The following is an 18,212-nucleotide window of genomic DNA, read 5'->3' on the forward strand; positions in this document are numbered from 1 at the left end:
CCCTCCCGAGCTGAAAGCTTCCACATCATTCTGCAAAGATGAATGTGCATATTTGGGCAGTAGAGATGCAAGGTCTGTTTTTCTCCACGTAAACCCTGGATAGATGGAATGATATCTTCTTCCATCCACTTCTCTCTGATTTTAGAGACTGTTGAATCAATCCTGTATGTCCTCTGGCAGGTCCTCCATATTTAACTGGGATCCGGCTGATCGTCCACATTTTCTGGCCAATCTCTCATATTGAAGACCAATGTGTGTTGATCTCTGTTTTCAATTATTTCACGATGTTAAATATTGATAAAATTTTTGCATTTCAGTGTCCCAGACAACTGGAAGCACTAATCCCCAGCCAGTTGAGAATGAATCTACAGAGTCTCGCCAATGGGCCTCAGCAAGTGCCCAAAGAAGTGCGATTTGCCTTTAGTTCTGGATGACGCTCACTGAACAGCAATGTCAAACTGCTTCCAAAAACCTGAGTTTCAATGGTGGTAGAATGACTTAAAATTAACTCTTTAAATCAGCACTGTGGCCATCACAAGAAACCATGGAGAAACGGTGATACATGTGTGCATCGAAGTAGGGGAACTGCATCATCATTAGTGAGTGTGATCAACAGGTTCAGATAGATTATGCTTGCAACTCTAAATTTACATGGAACTTTATGCTCAGTTTGACCTTCAGTTCCAATTATTATCCGGTGTTTTCCTTTTATCATATTTCACACTGAAGTATTATTTTGACTGCCATATAAATAATAAACAGACTGTGTAATTAAAAGAAAAATGATGAAAGCACTCAGCATTTCAGGTGAAGGATTCAACTTGAATATATATATATATACACACACACACACACACACACACACACACACACACACATATACATACACACATATATACACATACATATATATATATTTTTTTCATTCTCTCTCTCTCTATCTCAACACAAAAGTTGGTGGCGCTGTGGACAGTGCAGAAGGTTGTTCAAGGAGAGGGTAGCTATGGGCCAGCTGCAGACATGAACATAGAAATGACAGATGAAGTTTAATGTGGGGTAAAGGAGGAAATATTGCCCTTTGGGAGGTCAAATGTAAGGCTCAAGCCTTTCACTCACGGGGCTCCCAGTTCCTACACTCCACCACCCCCGCCTACCGGATGCCTCATTTGCCCACTTCCTTTACCCTTATTAGATTACAATATCATATGACATCTTATAAGTTGGTCATTTCATAGTATGTTTGAGTATTAATAGAAATAGCTCATAATCTGCTATCCTGACAACAGAATGTCCCTAGAAGGACTGAGGAATTTACTCTAGTTAAGTTTATAGAGAAAAGACTACTTACATACTGAAAGGGGGTGGTGCTTAGGAGAGACTATGGTGCCTAATGGTGACTCATCTGCTTGCATCTTTGGAAACAGCTCTATTTCTATCTCTAATATCTCTATTTTTCCCTTTCAGGTTTCCTTTGAAGACCCTGACCTGGAGTTACATGCTGACTTCGGTTCTTTGTGGGAATGGGACCCACTCTTGGGGTTTCACGGCTGGCCATTATTCGATATGCCAAGGACGCGGCCTAGGAGATTAGCTCGCCTTTGGAGTTCCGGGATCTCGTGGCTCTGGAGGCAGGCGGACAGAAGGTCAGTGCCTCTGCAGGAACTCGGTGTGTCGCAGGAGCTGGAAAATCAAAAGCAGCGAGCTGGTTGCCGGCTGTGTGCCCAGAGACCCAAGTTCTTTTGGCGTAGAGCTCGGAAAAAGTGACCTTTAACATCATAAATCAGTGAGTTGTTTGTTATGTCTCCTCTCTCACTGTGAAAAGGAGACATCTCTTATTCTCTTAAGTAGGGAGAGAGCGAGCCTGTGGTATGTTGAATACCGGGTGAACGAGCAGTCTTTGGGGTACTGCGGGTCTGTGTCTTTGCTGTTGCTTTGCTGCATGCTTGAGTGCTCGGTGGTGGGCGCTGGTGCTTTTTTTTGCTGGTGGGGGAGGGGGGATTGTTGCTTTTCTGCTGCTTACATGTGGGAGAGGGGGAGCTGGGGGGGTGGCTTTGGGCTTTTAACATTTAACTGTCATTCATTCCCCTCAGTTTATCATGGATGGTTGCGAAGAAAGAGTATTTCAGGATGTATATTGGATACATTTCTCTGACATTAAATGTACCTTTGAAACCTTTGAATGGAATCTTAAGGGAGTGTAACTCAGAGGGAGAACACACAAGAACTACTCAGTGATGGAGATGGCAGTGGGAACTGCGGTTTCAGGTATGTATCACCTCAGGGAGTTCTGACTGCAGAAGTTAATATTGTAATGGAACTGGTTCCATTGTGAGAGAGTGGTGCAGAAAGTAAAGTGGTTATATTGGTTTAAATCGTGATTAATGTATCTTTTAATGCATTCTGCTGCCCTGTCTAAACATTCCAGCAAGTCCTGCAAAGCCATCAGTGTGACATTGACTTGTACTGGGGAAACGATGCACGATTAACCCTCTAGTCATTGAGGGCAGTTTTGGGCCCCATATCAAAGAAAGGATGTGCTAGCTTTGGAGAGGGTCTAGAGGAGGTTTGCGAGAATGCTCCTAGGAATGAAAGGGTTAATACATGAAGAGCGTTTGATTGAATTGAATTGACTTTATTTTCTACCTCCTTCACATGAGTAAAAATCTTTATGTTACAACTCTATCTAAATGTGCAATGTTAAATCATAATGATAATTTATAATAAATAGAACAGTCAAAGTAACAGAAATACACTCAAATTGGCATGAGTTGATCAGTCTAATGGCTCTGGCCCTGTACTCATTGGAGTTTAGAAGAATGGGGGGGGGGAAATCTCATGGAAAACTATTGAATACTGAAAGGCCTAGACAAAGTGGAGATGGAGAGGATGTTTCCAATCGTGGGGGAGTCTAGGACCAGAGAACATGGCTTTAGAATACAAGGGATTCCCTTCAAAACAGAGATGAGGAGGAATTTCTTGAGCCAAAGGGTGGCGAATCTGTGGAATTCATTGTCACGGACAGTTGTGAGGGCCACTTCATTGGGTCTACTCAAAGTAGATGTTGATAGGTTTTCAATTAGTGAGGATATCAACAGTTACAGGGACAAAGTAGGAGGATAGGGTCGCGAGGGAAAATAAATCAGCCGTGATCGAATGGTAGAACAGTTCAATGGGCCAAGTGGCCTAATTCTGTTCCTATGTTGTATGGTCTTATGGGCTATTGCAGGCTCTTTAACATTGTGCTCCAAACTCAGTCCTCACTCTTAACAGGACTAACCTCCATTCGCACACATCTAGATTAGATTATTTCATTATCATATACACGAGGGCACAATGAAAGTCTTTGCTCACATGAAACTTATAGAGAAAAAAGAATGGTGCCTGTAGAGATGAGGCAGCCAGTCCAAGCAACTCGTTCCTCCTAAAGGAAGCAATCAGTCGCTTCAAACTGGTGAGGAGGTCTGGCAACATTAGTAGGAGTGATGATTGATATGGGTGAGGGGCCACAAATGCTCTCAATGCAGCATTGGGTGGGAAGATGTCCAATATCTACCAGACTCTGTCTAGATGAATGGCCACACAGCAGAAAGGGGTGATTGTGCAGAATTCCTTGAAAGTGGCGCCCAGGTAGATAGAGACATAAAGAGAGCTTTTGTCACATTGGTCTTCATACATCAAAGTACCGAGTACAGGAGTTGGAATGTTATGTTGAAATTGTATAACATACTGGCGAAGCCAAAGTTATTTATTTACTTAGCGATACAGCATATGGTAGGCCCTTCTGGCTCTTCCAGCCACGTGTCCCAGCAATCCCACAACCCTGATTAACGATAACCTAATCTCAGGACAAGTTACAATGACCAATTAACCTACCCAGTACGTTATTGGACTGTGGGAGGAAACTGGAGCACCCAGGGAAAATCCATGCATTCCACTGACTCCTGACAGAATGGCTCCGGAATCGAACTCTGAACTCCGACTCCGCGACGCTATGAGCTGTAACAGCATTGTGCTAACCACTATACTACCATGGCAACCTATTGGTTTATTTTGAATATTAGACCATATAAGAGATAGGAACAGAATTAGGCCATTCAGCCCATCGAGGCTGATCCATTTCCTCTCCCAACATCATTCTTCTGTCTTCTCTCTGTGACCATTCATGCCCTGACAGATCATGAACCTTTCAAACTCTGCCTTAAATACACTTAATGACATCACTTCCACAGCCATCTGTAGCAATGAATTCCACAGATTCACCACCCTCTGGCTAAAGAAATTCTTCCTCATCCCTGTTTAAAATGGACATCCCACTATCCTGAGGCTGTGCCCTTTGGTCCTAAACTCCCCCACTATAGGAAACATTCTTTCCACAACCACTCTATCTAGGCCTTACTATATTCAATAGGTTTCAATGAGATTCTGCCCCCCCACCCCCATTTCTTCTAAATTCCAGCAAGTACAGGCCCAGAGCCACCAAACACTACATTAACCCCTTTATTCCTGGAAAGGAAATAGTCTCCTGAACCTCTTTCGAACCCTCTCCGATGTCACCATATTCTTTCTTAGATAAGGGGTCCAAAGCTGCTGACAATGCTCCAAGTGAGGCTTCAGCCACACCTTATAAAGCTTCAGAATTACATCTTTGTTCTTATATTCTAGTCCTCTTGAAATGAATGCTAACATTGCATTTGCCTTTCTCTCTACCAATTCAACCTACAAATTAATCCTGACGGAGTCCTGCAAGAGGACTCCAAAGTCCCTTTGCACCTCAGATTTTTGAATTTTCTCTCCACTTAGAATATAGTCTAGACTTTTGTTCCTTCTACCAAAGTGCATGACTGTACACTTCCTGGCACTGTATTCCATCCACCATCTCTTTGTCCATTCTTCCCATCTGTCCGAGTCCTTTTGCAGCCTCTCTGCTTCCTTAATACTACCTTCCCCTTCACGTATCTTCGTATTGTCTGCAGACCTGGCCACAAAACCATCCATTCCAAATCATTGACATCTAACACTAAAGAAAGCAGTTGCACACCGACCCCTGCAGAACACAACTAGTCACCGGCAGCCAACCAGAAAAGACTTCCTTTATTCCCACTCTTTGCAATACTGTGTGCAGTTCTGGTCAAGTATCTACGGAAAAGATATCGATAAGATTGAAACAGTGCGGAGAAAATTGACAAGGATGTTGCCGGGACTGGAGGACCTGAGCGATAGAGAAAGATTCGGACTTTATTCCCTAGAGCGTAAGGAATGAGGAGAGATCTGATATGAGGGATACGTATAGGGTAAATGCAAGCGGGCTTTTTGTACTGAGGTTGGGTGAGACTAGAACCAGAGGTCATGGGCTAAGGATAAAAGGTGAACTGTTTAAGCGGAACATCTTCACTCAGAGGGTGTGGAACAAGCTGCCAGCGGAAGTGGTGGATTTGGGCTCAATTTCAACATTTAAGAGAAATTTGGATACGTACAAGGATGGGAGGGGTATGGTCTGGGCGCAGGTCAATGGGGTAAGGCAGATTAATAGATTAAAGAGCCTGTTTCTGTGCTGTAGTGTTCCAGTACTCTATAAGGTCATTGTCAAAAGGTGGAGGAAGGCCCCTCTCCTCACCAGTAACTAAGGATTCACATGCATGTCTGACATCAGTGAACACATTGCTAAGAAAATGCACCATTAGGCTCACCGCAGCCTGTCACTCATTCACCTATCAGAGCCCTTACCAACACTGAAACCTGCCCATCCCCACATAATCACTGGGGACACAGGAGACTCCAGATGCTAGAATCTGGAGCAAAATGCAAACTGCTGGAAGAACACAGCAGGTCAGGCAGCATCTATGGAGGCAAAGGAGTGGCCAATATTTTGGGTTGAGACCATGCATGTGGACCGTATAAAGGGTCTCGAGCAAAACGTTGACTGCATGCCCCTCCACAAATGCTGCTTGACCCACATTATTTGCTCAGGTAATTATTGATGCACAACTCTCAGCTGAGAGAAACTGCTGACCCTGACAAACACATAACCAGCTACGTCATCTCATACTCCCAGTAGTACACCTCCCTTTCCCTGGCAAGTCAAGCTAATATTTCTTGGATTCATGTCTGTGTATTTCATGGGCTGATTGAAGTTCTATAGGTTGTTTGCAATGTTTGGCCAATAAACTTTTCCTTACATATTTAACTTACAGCATGAGAGAACTTGAACAATATGGCATTAGTGTCTTTAATCTATCAATAGAGTCACAGAAAGCTACAGTTCAGAAACAGACCCTTTGTCCATCTAGTCCATGCCAAACCATTTAAACTGCCTAGTTCCATTGACCTGCATTCAGACCATAGCCCTCCCTACCTCTCTAAACTTCTTTTAAACATTGACATTGAAATCATTCCACACTCTCACCACCCTCTGAGTGAAGTTGTTCCCCCTCATGTGCCCCTTAAACAGTTCACCTTTCACCCCTAACCCATGACCTCTAGTTGTAGTTTCACCCAGCCTCAGTGGAAAAAGCCTGCTTGCATTTACCCTATCTATACCCCTCAAAATTTTAGATACCTCTATCAAATCTCCTGTCAATCTTCTACATTCTAAGGAATAATGTTCTAACCTAGTCCATGTGTTCAGTACTCATGTTCTTCATGACAGATGACAGGCTGTTTTTTTTTGGTGACTGTGCTCCATGTAAACATGCTCGATGGTGGGGAGGCTTTTTCTGTGAGGGACTGGGCTGTATCCACTACTCTTTCAAGGCTTTTCCATTATTCAGTCATTATTATTTGAGGCACAGAACATCAGAGAAGGGAGTTGTGCTGGAAGCAAAGAGAAAATCAGTGGAGGCCGAGGGGAGAGATACTTTAGTAGTATGAAATTACGAAAGGCCTGAACAGAGGTAAGAAGGGAGGAAATGTTTCTGCCATTGAGGGAGAGAAGATTTACAGTATATACAGTTGAGGGCTTGGAGGGGAGATGAGGAAGGATATTTTCATCCAGAGGATGGTGGTTTCTGGAACTTACTGCTGGAAAGAATGGGTGATGCTGAGGTCCTCACCACACGGGAAGATGACTGGACGGAGACTTGGAGAGCTGTGAGAGTAGGAAAGTGGCAAATGAAATCCGCCTGAACAGAGCACACAAGGCTAAGCACAATAACTGGCTGGATTCTGAAGTGTAAAGGGATGAGTGATGCCTATGTGATCCTGAAGCACAATAACCAATCTGGGTTCTGAAGTGCGAAGGAACAGAGTGATGCCTGCATAATCCTGAAGCACAATACCTAACCAGGTACTGAAGTGTAAGAGGTCAGAGCAATGTCTATGAAGATAGCAGGTAAGGGAGGGAAGACAGGTAAAACACACAACCTTTTAGGAACACCTTCTCCCTTTCCCCCATCAGATTTCTGAATGGCCCATGGACACTACCTGACTATTTGCTCTCCTATTCTTGTATTTCTTGTTAGAATTCACAGTGATTTTTAAAATGTGTTGCACTGTACTGCTGCTGCAAAACAGCTAATTTCACAATTTACAGTGTGTCAGTGCTAATAAACCTGATTGTGATTGTGATTCTGAACTCTTTGTAGACAGAGAATGTAAGGGTGTTCACCATGCAGAGATAAGGGCTGCCTTGAGACCAAACCTGTGCCTTGTTTCTCACTGTACTCCACTGATAGCAGTCTACCAGCACCACTTTGAAGCCAACAAATAACTCTGCCGTTGACCTTCCCTGCTTTATCCTGAGCCACTGCAGTGTCGCCAGTACCTGCACTAATGCGCACACTGCCCGCGTCTACATGCCCAAGAATGAGCTCTACAGGTTGTAAGCTCACACCTACCAACACAACAACTTAGCACTACTCTCTCCAGCTCTGGAATCCACCTCTACGTTGGATTTAACAACATTAATTAGGCGGAGGGAGTGGCCTGTCACAGGTATGGAAGAGGAAACAATGATACCTAATGAGGGTGGTTGCTGTAGACTGGAAGTTTGGTGAAACCATTTTCTATTTAGATGTTCTCCTGGAGTAAGCTAGGGGAGCTAGTGATAAAATGTTGCATGAATTTGTGAAATGATTCATTTCATTCTTTGGAGAACCAGCTGACTTACTGAAATTGATTGCTGGCACAGAGCAGTATTTGCCAGTTCCCTGTCTCTCCCATCCTGACACATTCTTCAGGCACACCGTGGCACAGGTATCAGAAATGTTAAATACACAGAACTGCAGCACAATACAGGCTCTCTGGCCCATGATGCTGTGCTGACCTTTTAATCTACCCTAATGTCAATCTAACCCTTCCCTCCTACATAGCCCTCCATTTTCCATCATCCATTTGCCTCTCGACAGTAAGTGTTTCTTAAATGTCCCTAATGTATCTACCTCTACCACCACCCCAGGAGGGCGTTCCGTGCACCCATCACTCTCTGTCTAAAAAATAAACCTCTGACACCCCCCCCCCTCTAATTTCCTCCAATCACCTTAAAATTGTGCACACTTGTGTTAGCCATTTCCACCCCGGGAAAAAGTCTCCGACTGTCCACTCGAGCTCTGCCTCCTGTCATCTTGCACACCTCTACGTAAGTCATCTCTCATCTTCCTTCCCTCCAAAGAGAAGTGAATTCCCTTCAACTTGTTCTTCAAGCTGTCAAGGTGTCGGACAATCGAAGAGTAATTCCTGCTGGAGCAGGACATGTAAACAAAGAGGGCTGGAAAAGCTCAGTCAGACGGCATCTTTGGAGAGAGAAACAGTTAATGTGCCAGGTCCGTGACCTCTCATCTTCTCTGAAGAAAGTTCATTAACCTGAAATGATCATTCTCATTCTCTTTCTACAGATGCTGCCCGACCAGCTGGGAATCGCAGCATTTTCTGTCTTGATGTCCATTTGTCAATGTGCCTTGTCACAACGTTCGCCGAGGCGCTCTGATGTTGAAAGGTGTCATAACAACCATTTCAGAAGTAATTCCCAATTCCAGGGTGCCAAGTGTTCACGCTGGTGTTATTCTGGAAAGTTTTGAGAAACAATATAATATTCGGTTCAGGATGTCACCTTCTACAGAAAGAATATCCACATCCAGTCCAATGATTGCAGCATCTTGTCCCCATGCCCCTGAGTTTGTCACTGAACCACAAACTTGCAGGAAAGTTAGAGATACTTCCAGTCAATTTTCACTGCTATATTATGGAACTTAGTTTATGAAACATTCAATTTATTGACACAAAAGGATTGGATATTCTTTTTAAGGAAAAATTAATTGGAGTACCTTAAACATGAGAAAGTCTGCAGATGCTAGAAATCCAAAGCAACACACAAAAAGACTGAACATATTCAATCCCCATCCATCCCCAGGGCTGACATTAAGCTACCAAATAAACTGCAAGATTGAGCCAGAAAGACCAGCACTGTGGGAATTGAGACAATTGCATTATCTAGGTAGCCATTCTTCCCTTTATTTTCTCAACAAGAAATGACCAGTTGCTCATTGCATAAGGAGCGAACGTCCTGTATCTTAATTTGGTGCCAATGAAATCAGTCTTTCAGTAACCTTGTAGCTACTTACCTTTACACATAGACTTTCTTTAAGCGTAAGTAATCCAAGCTCGAACTAACTTCAGTCAGGGTGTATTACTTACCCTTTAACCTGTAATATGCCAGGTGACTAGCCATGATCTGTTTCATGGGAGCAGTAGTACAAACTTTCACTCCGTTTGGGAAGAAGGTTGAACGTTTCGCCCTCTGCTTAGTCAGGGTGACTATTCTTCCAATAGCTGAGGACTGCTGTCTTCTTTCTGGAGCTTTCGCTGAACTGGAGGACTCAGCATGCCCAGGGTAGCTCTTCTCCTCCCAATTATTTCCAACTACTGTACCATCTGGGAACACAAAGGAGGATAAATTGCCCATGTGCAAATTATTTTAATTACTCTTTTTAATTTAGATTAACTTCAAATATTGCAATCAAATAAATCAGAGAAGTGTGGGTAAGAACTATTGATAGAGAGCATCATAGAGGGCATCGTCACATCAACCATCACTGTCTGGTTTGGTGCAGCATCCTCTCTCGATATACGAAAACCACAGCGCACTGTCAGGTCAGCGTAAAAGCTCATTGGCTGCAGCCTACCATCACTGCAGGACCTGTACATGTCCAGGACAAAGAAGTGGGCAGAAAATAATCACTGCAGACACTATCGACCCTGCAAACTGCCTTTTTCAAAAGCTCCCTTCTGTAAAGTATTATTGGGCTAAAAAAACAAAAAAAATCACACTATTTAATAATTTCTTCCCTCAGGTAGTTAATCTGATCAACCATTTGATTAATCTCATTAACCCCACCCTCACCATCTATTGCCCCATCACAACACGGCACTGCTATCACTTCAAACCACTGTAAAGCTGTTTACATTGTAAATACAGGCAGGTATTTATGCTCATTTTATTTTGGATCCACACTTTAACCTCTAACTTTATTTTTTATATAACTCTTTATCCTTTATCATTGTTGAAAGTTGTTTTTTGCTGCATGTCACACCCTGACCAACACACCACAGCAAATTCCCAATATGTGTAACTGCATATGGCGAATAGTTGATCCTATCCCTTCCCATCCTATCATATCCTATCCCATTACATCCTGTACATCCTGTCCTCTCCCATCCCACCCCATCCTATTCTATCCTGCCCTATTCTGTCCTAATCTATCCCATCCCATCCACTCCAATCCTATCCCATTCAATCCATCCAATCCCCCCCTCATCTCGTCCTGTCCCATCCCGTCCCATCCGACCCTGTCCTATTCTGTCTTGACATACCCTATCTGATCCTGCCTATACATTAATGCATTGTGCCTGCCCTGGCAAAAGCACTTCATCATCTGTTATTCTCCTACACTTTCCTGTAACCCTGCGCACTTTTCCATTTCATGTTCCCTTCTGGAAGCAATTGCTGAATCTGTTTGGGGCGCGGAGTGACGTGGGAGGTAGAAATGCTGTCTTACAGTGCCAGAATCCCAGGTTCAGACTGTGTGGAGTTCACACATTCTCTGTGTGACTGTATGGGTTTCCTCCAGGTGCTCTGGTTTCTTCCCACATCGCACAGGTGGAGTGGCCACGTAAATTGCCCCAGGTGTGGAGATGAGTGGTGGAATTGGGGTGGGAAGTTGATGGGACTAAAATCAGAATGAATGTGGGATGAGGTGGTTGATGGCCAGCGTGGACTCGTTCGACCAAAGTCTATGCTTATCCTGTCGTACATACAGTGATTTACCGTATATTGTTGCAAAAACAGATTTGCACCTCTGTTGAAGGTGGTACATTGGGTTTAGAAAGTGAATAAAAAAGCTTACAGAATTCCGAGTTTTATAGTGGAGAGATGAGTACCGAATCAACACAGCACTACAACTTGCGTTCCACAGTCCCAAGGAGTCACCGGATTGCGTAGAGGGAGAGAGAGTTTAAAAGAAGTGAGTGGGGGCAGCTGGCACATTTTGCATGCCACGGTTCCCAAGAAAACATTGGATTGTGTATAATTAGGCGAGGCAAGGACCCATAAAAAGAAGTTAGGTTTAAGCAGAGCAGCCATTGTGTGAGTGGGCCAGTGTTAGAGTGGGGAGATAAGGCTTTGGGTCATCGATGCTACGGCAAGGAGAGGCGTAGACTGCAGGCAGATTTTTTCATTATTTATTCTTTCTTTCTTATTGCACAGTTTGAGCAGTGGGGATGACAGACAGGATACTGAATGCTCCTCTTGTGGGACGTGGGAAGGCAGAGAGATGTCCAGTGTCCCTGACAACTACGCCTGCAAGACGGCAATCCAGCTGCAGCTTCTAACAGAGCATATTAAGGAGTTGGAGTTGGACTGGATGAACTCTGGATCATTCAGGAGTTTAAGGAGCTGATAGACAGGACATATAGGGAGGCAGTTACACCCTAAGAGCAGGACCCTGATAACTGGGTGACTATCAGGAGGGGAAGAGGGATAAGCAACAGTGAATAGTGCCCCTGTTCTCTCCCCTGTTGGGAGGGATGACCGAGCAGAGGAAAGCCAACATGGTCAGCCCTCTGGCGCTGAGTCTGGCTCTGTGACTCAGAAGAGAATTGGGGAGAAGAGGTGAGCTGTAGTGACAGAGCATTCATTGGCTGGGGGAACAGAAAGAAGGCTCTGTGGATGAGAATGAGATTCCCAGACGGTACGTTGCCTCCTGGGCACCAGAGTCAGTGATAGCTCGTGTCCAGTCCAAAGCATTCTTAAGTGGGAGGGTGAGCAGCCAGAGGTCATGGTTCATACTGGAACCAATTACAAGGGTAGAATGAGTGACAAGGTCTTGCAAAGTGAGTTCAGGAAGTTAGGTGCTAAATTAAAGTTCAGGACCTCCAGGGTTGTAATCTCAGGATTGCTACTCACAACAGCATAAGACATCGGAGCAAAAATAGGCCATTCAGCCCATTGAGTCTTCTCTGCCATTCCATCATGGCTGACCCCAGATCGCACTCAACCCCATACACCTCTCTTCTTGCCATATTCTTTGATACCCTGATCAATCAGGAAACTATCAACTTCCGCTTTAAATATACCCATGGACTTTGCCTCCACTGCAGTCTGTGGTAGAGCATTCCATAGAATCACTACTCTCTGGCTAAGAAAATTCCTCCTTACCTCTGTTCTAAAATGTTGCCTCTCAATTTAGAGGCTGTGCCCTCTAGTTCTGGATACCGCCACCACAGGAAACATCCTCTCCACGTCCACCTTATCTGGTCCTTTCAACATTCAGTAGGTTTCAATGAAATCCCCCGCATTCTTCTAAATTCCAGTGAGTACAGGCCTAAAGCTGCCAAATGCGCCTTTTGTATGTTAACCCCTTCATTCCTGGAATAATCCTCATGAACCTCCTCTAGACTCTCTCCAATGACAATATGTCCTTTCTGAGATATGGGGCCCAAAACTGTTGACAATACTCCAACTGTGGTCTGACTAGTGTCTCATAAAGGCTCAGCATTATCTAGTTACTTTTATATTCTATTCCCTTTGAAATAAATGCCAACATTACATTTGCCTTCTTTACCACAGACTCAATCTGTGAATAAACCTTCTAGGAGTCTTGCATGAGGACTCCAAAGTCTCAAGACCCCCCATTTAGTTAATAATCCGCACTATTGCTCGTTTTACAAAAATGCATTATCATACATTTCCCAACACTATTCTATCTGCCACTTTTTTGCCCATTCTTCCAATTTGTCTAAATCCTGCCAAAATCACATTGTTTCCTCAGTACTATCTATCCCTCCACCTATCATTTGCAAACTTTTCCACAAAGCCATTAATTCCACTATCTATATCACTGACAAACAATGTGAAAAGTAGTGGTCCCAATACTGACCCCTGAAGAATGCCACTAGTCAACCAGAAAAGGCCTCTTTTATTCCCACTCGCTGTTAGCCATTCCTCTATCCATGCCAGATATTTCATGTAATGCCTAGGGATTTTCCTTTGTTAAGCAGCCTCAAGTGTGGCACCTTATTAAATACATTCTGAAAATCCAAGTAAATGTCATTCACTGCCTCTCCTTTGTCCATCCTGCTTGTTACTTCCTTGAAGAACTCTGCCAGACTTGTCAGGAAAGATCTCCCTTTACAGACGCCCTGCTGACTTTGACTTATTTTATCATTAGTCTCCAAGTACCCCAAAACTTCATCCTTCATAATAGACTCCAACGCTCTTCCAGCCACTGAGGTTTGGCTAACCAGCCTATAATTTTCTTTCTTTTGCCTTCTTCCCCTCTTAAAGTGTGGAATGACATTTGAAATTTTCCAGTCCTCAAGGATAACAGGGTATCCCCTCCCCTTTCCCTTTTTCCTATGGTCCACTCTCCTCTCCCAACAGATTTCTCCTTCTCCACCCCCTTATTTTCTAGTTCCTCTGGCTTCACCTATCACTTTCAAGCTATCCTCCATCCCCTCACCCTACCTTTTATACTTTGGCATCTTTCCCCTTCCTTTTCAGTCCTGAAGAAGGGTGTCAGCCCGAAACGTTGACTTTTATTCATATTCATAGATGCTACCTGACCTGCTGAGTTCCTCTTGCATTTTGTGTGATTTGCTAAGGATATCATGTTTATGGAATGTAGGTTTTCGAGAGATACTGAGGCCCTGGTTAAGAAAAAAGAAGGAGGTGTACAGCAGGTACAGGCAGGCAGGAGTAAATGAGGGACTTGAGGAGTATAAGAAATGCAAGACGGAAATCAGGAGGGCTAAAAGAAGGCATGAGTTTGCTCGAGCAGACAAAGTGAGGGAGAATCCTATATATTAAGAGCAAAAGGATATAAAGGGATAAAATTGGTCGTCTGGAAGATCGGAGTGGTAATCTATACATGTAGCTGAAAGAGGTGGGAGAAATCTTAAATGGATTTTTCTATCTGTATTCACTCAGAATAAATGGAGCCTGTAGATGTGAGGCAATGGAACAGTGAGGTCTTGAACCCTATCCAGATTACAGGAGAGGAGGTGTTGCTGTCTTGAGGCAGATTAGGGTGCATCACTACCCAGGACCTGACAAGGTGTTCCATCGAATCCTGGGGAGGCACGTGCAAAAGCTGCAGGGGCTCTAGCACAGATAGTTAAGACACTCTTGGCCATGGGTAAGGTGCCAGAGGATTGGAGGATAGTTAATGCTGTTCTGTTGTTTAAGAAATGCTCTCTATGAATTAGCCAGGAACTTATAGGCTGGTGAGCCTGACATCAGTCATGGGTATGTTATTGGAAGGTATTTTGAGAGACCGGATATATAAGTATTTGGATAGATCGACTAATTAGGGATAATCAACCTGGCTTTGTCTGTAGTATGTCATATCTAACTAATCTTATAGTTACCCAGAAAGTTGATGAAGGCAAGGCAGTGGATGTTGTCTACATAGACTTTGGCAAGGCTTTTGACATGTCCCGCATGGCAGGTTGGTCAAGGTTCAGTCTCTGGATTCTCAAGATGAGGTAGTAAATTGGATTAGACATTGGCTTTGTGGGAAAAGCCAGAGAGTAGTAGTAGATGGTTGTCTCTCTGACTGGAGGCCTGTGACTAGTGGAGTGCCACAGGGGTCGGTGCTGGGTCCGTTGTTGTTTGTCATCCACATCAATGATCTGGATCAGTAAATTCACAATTGACACCAAGACTGGGGGTGAAATGGACAGTGAGGAAGACTATCAATGCTTGCAGTGGGATTGGACCAACTAGAAAATTGGCAGAAGAAATTTAATGCAGACAAGTGTGAGGCGTTGCACTTTGGGAGGATCAGCCAGAGTAGGTCTTACATGGTGAACAATAAGGCACTGAGGAGTGCAGTAGAACAGTGGGATCGGGGAATACAGGGCTATAATTCCTTGAAAGTGGGGTCACAGGTAGATAAGGTCATAAAGAAAGCTTTTCACCCACTGACCTTCATAAATCAATGCATTGAGTACTGGAGTTGGGATGTTATGCTGAAGTTGTATGAGATGTTGGTGAGGCCTAATTTGGAGTATTGTGTTCAGTTTTGGTCACCTACCTACAGCAAAGATGTAAATAAGATTGAAAGAGCACAGAGAAAACTTGCAAGGATATTACCTGGACTTGAGAACCTGAGTTATAGGAAAAAGTCGAATGGTTAATACTTTATTCCCTTGAATGCAGAAGATTGAGGGGAGATTTAATAGAGGTATCTAAAATTTTAAGATATAGATAGGGTAAATGCAAGCAGGCTTTTTCCACGGAGGTTGGGTGAGACTACAACTAGAGGTTATATGTTAAGGACGAAAGATGAAATGTTTAAGGGGAAATTCTTCACCTCAAATGGAGGTGAGAGTGAGGAATGAGCTGCCATCGCAAGTGGTGGATGCAGGCTCGATTTCAACGTTTAAGAGAGATTTGGTTAGGTACAAGGATGGGAAGGGTATGGAGGGCTATGGTCCTGGTTCAGGTCAATGGGACTAAATGAATTACTGTAATGTTTCGGCATAGGCTAGAAGGGCCAAAGGGTCTGTTTCTGTGCTGTGGTGTTCTATGGCTCTATGGCTCTATGACTCTACCCACCCTTCAAACTGCCTTTTCAAAAAGCTCCCATCTGGAAAGTGCTACAGGGCAATTAAAACAAAAATATTCACCCATCTTATATGTTTTTACCACAAGCAGTAAATCTGACCAACCATGCTAGTTACCACATCTCTGCACCACACTATTTTCACTTTAAACACCACTTTACATTGCTGTTTACGTTGTAAATACATGCTGGTATTTATGTATTTATGCACATTTTACTCCCTGTCTGTCCTTTAACCTCCAATGGTACTTTTTATGCAATTCTTTCTAACTGGTGAGTGTTGATTTTTGTTGCATGTCGAGCCCTGACCACACACCAAAGGAAATTCCTAATACATGTGCATACATATGGTGAAGTGTTGGCGTGTGGCCAAGTGGTTAAGGCGTTGGTCTAGTGATCTGAAGGTCACTAGTTTGAGCCTCAGCTGAGGCAGCATATGTGTCCTTCAGCAAGGCACTTAACCACACATTGCTCTGCAACGTCACCAGTGCCAAGCTGTATCGGCCCTATTGCCCTTCCCTTGGACAACATCGGTGGCGTGGAGAGGGGAGACTTGCAGCATGGGCAACTGCTGGTCTTCCATACAATCTTGCCCAGGCCTGTGCCCTGGAAACCTTCCAAGGCGTAAATCCATGGTCTCACGAGACTAACTGATGCCGATATATACATATGGTGAACAAAGTTGATCTGTGATCACGCTTGTCCACATACACCTCCTTGGAGGAGAAAGGGAAACAGCTCTCTTTGTAAGTAAATTTGTTGAATCTCTTTTCCATCTGCCAATCACGCATTACACTTCCACATGTTCAGATCAGAGTATTCAGATTGGTTCATGAGAAACTCTGAAGTTTTGTAATATATTATTGATAAAATGCAAACAAATTGTAAAGGACCAAAGATGGGAATGAACAAGCAACTGAAAATCAAGCCAACCCATTCTTCCGAGTATTTCAAGGCAACCATTCACAAGCCAGCTGCCACCTGCCTAAGGTCCCACACCACCAGTTTCAGCAATAGTTATTACCCCACAACCATCAGACTCCTGAACCAATGGGGATAACTTCAGTCATGTATACTCTGAACTGATCTACGACCCACAGACTCACTTTCAAGGACCCTTTACAATTTGTGTTCGCAGTATATAAAACCTGTTATAATACTGAAAACCAAAAAGCTGCAGATATTGGGTTTCTGAAACAAAGAAAAATAGAAATGATTGGAAACACTTAGGTGACAAGGGTTGATGTTTCAGATCAGAGAATATTTGTTAGTATCAGGAGTCATTTCTGATGATAGACCTTTGATCTGAGATGTGAACTGTTTCTCTCTTCACAGATAAGCTCTGACTGCTGTGCATTTCAAGTACTCATTCTGTTTGATCAGAGTGTGACCTCCACTGGGATGCTCAACTTCATTATGTCACGGGTTAACACAAGACTGCATTCAGCCTCAACACCCAATTACATCTACAAAGTCTGGTTTGTAATATCGTCACTAATAACAGATGTTAAAACTGGATAGAATTCCAAACAGAACTTCACACAACATTGCTCTTTAAGGCACATTTTACATGGATGACTGAGATGATCTTCTCATAACCTGCTTGAACTTTAGAGTTGTAGAGTCATACAATATAGAAAGAGGCCCTCAGTCCGAGTAGTCTATGCAGACCAAGATTCACATCTAAGCTAGTCACATTTGCCCAAATTTGGTCCATATACCTCGAAACCGATCCCATCCGTGCATCTATCAAAGTATCTTTTAAAAATATTGTTAATGTACTTGCCACAACCAGTTCCTCTGGCAGCTCATTCCACATTCCTATCACCCTCTGGGTGAAAAAATTCCTGATGTGTGATCTTCGTGCCCTTGTGATCCAAAGGTTCTTCAGAAGTCAAGAATGAGGCATAAAGCTTGTCACTTACGAGTGTTTTGTTAAATATTACAAGAGCGAAGAAGAAGATGCACCAAGAGAAACAAAGGAATAGAGCAGACTAGAAAATAGTCATGTTCTTCTCATACCAGACTAGAGATGACAGAAATTCCATTGGTAACAGCTGACCAACCAGATTGAAGTAATGTGACACCTGCTACTGAAACTGAGAAGTTTCTATAAAAATTTACAGGACAATTACTGGAATTACTAGAAAGTTTACT

The 18,212-nt window shown here is 43.5% G+C and overlaps 1 protein-coding gene across 1 annotated transcript in view; it reads right to left on the bottom strand.

Annotated features, from left to right (window-relative positions):
- Positions 1-18,212, bottom strand: part of LOC140202037 (interphotoreceptor matrix proteoglycan 1-like) — a 169,565-nt gene that overhangs the window by 124,535 nt on the left and 26,818 nt on the right. The window contains 1 exon segment of the mRNA XM_072266898.1: positions 9,628-9,864. Coding sequence (XP_072122999.1) covers positions 9,628-9,864 — 237 coding nt within the window.

Source organism: Mobula birostris, chromosome 8 (assembly GCF_030028105.1).
Source record: "Mobula birostris isolate sMobBir1 chromosome 8, sMobBir1.hap1, whole genome shotgun sequence".
Taxonomy (NCBI): domain Eukaryota; kingdom Metazoa; phylum Chordata; class Chondrichthyes; order Myliobatiformes; family Myliobatidae; genus Mobula; species Mobula birostris.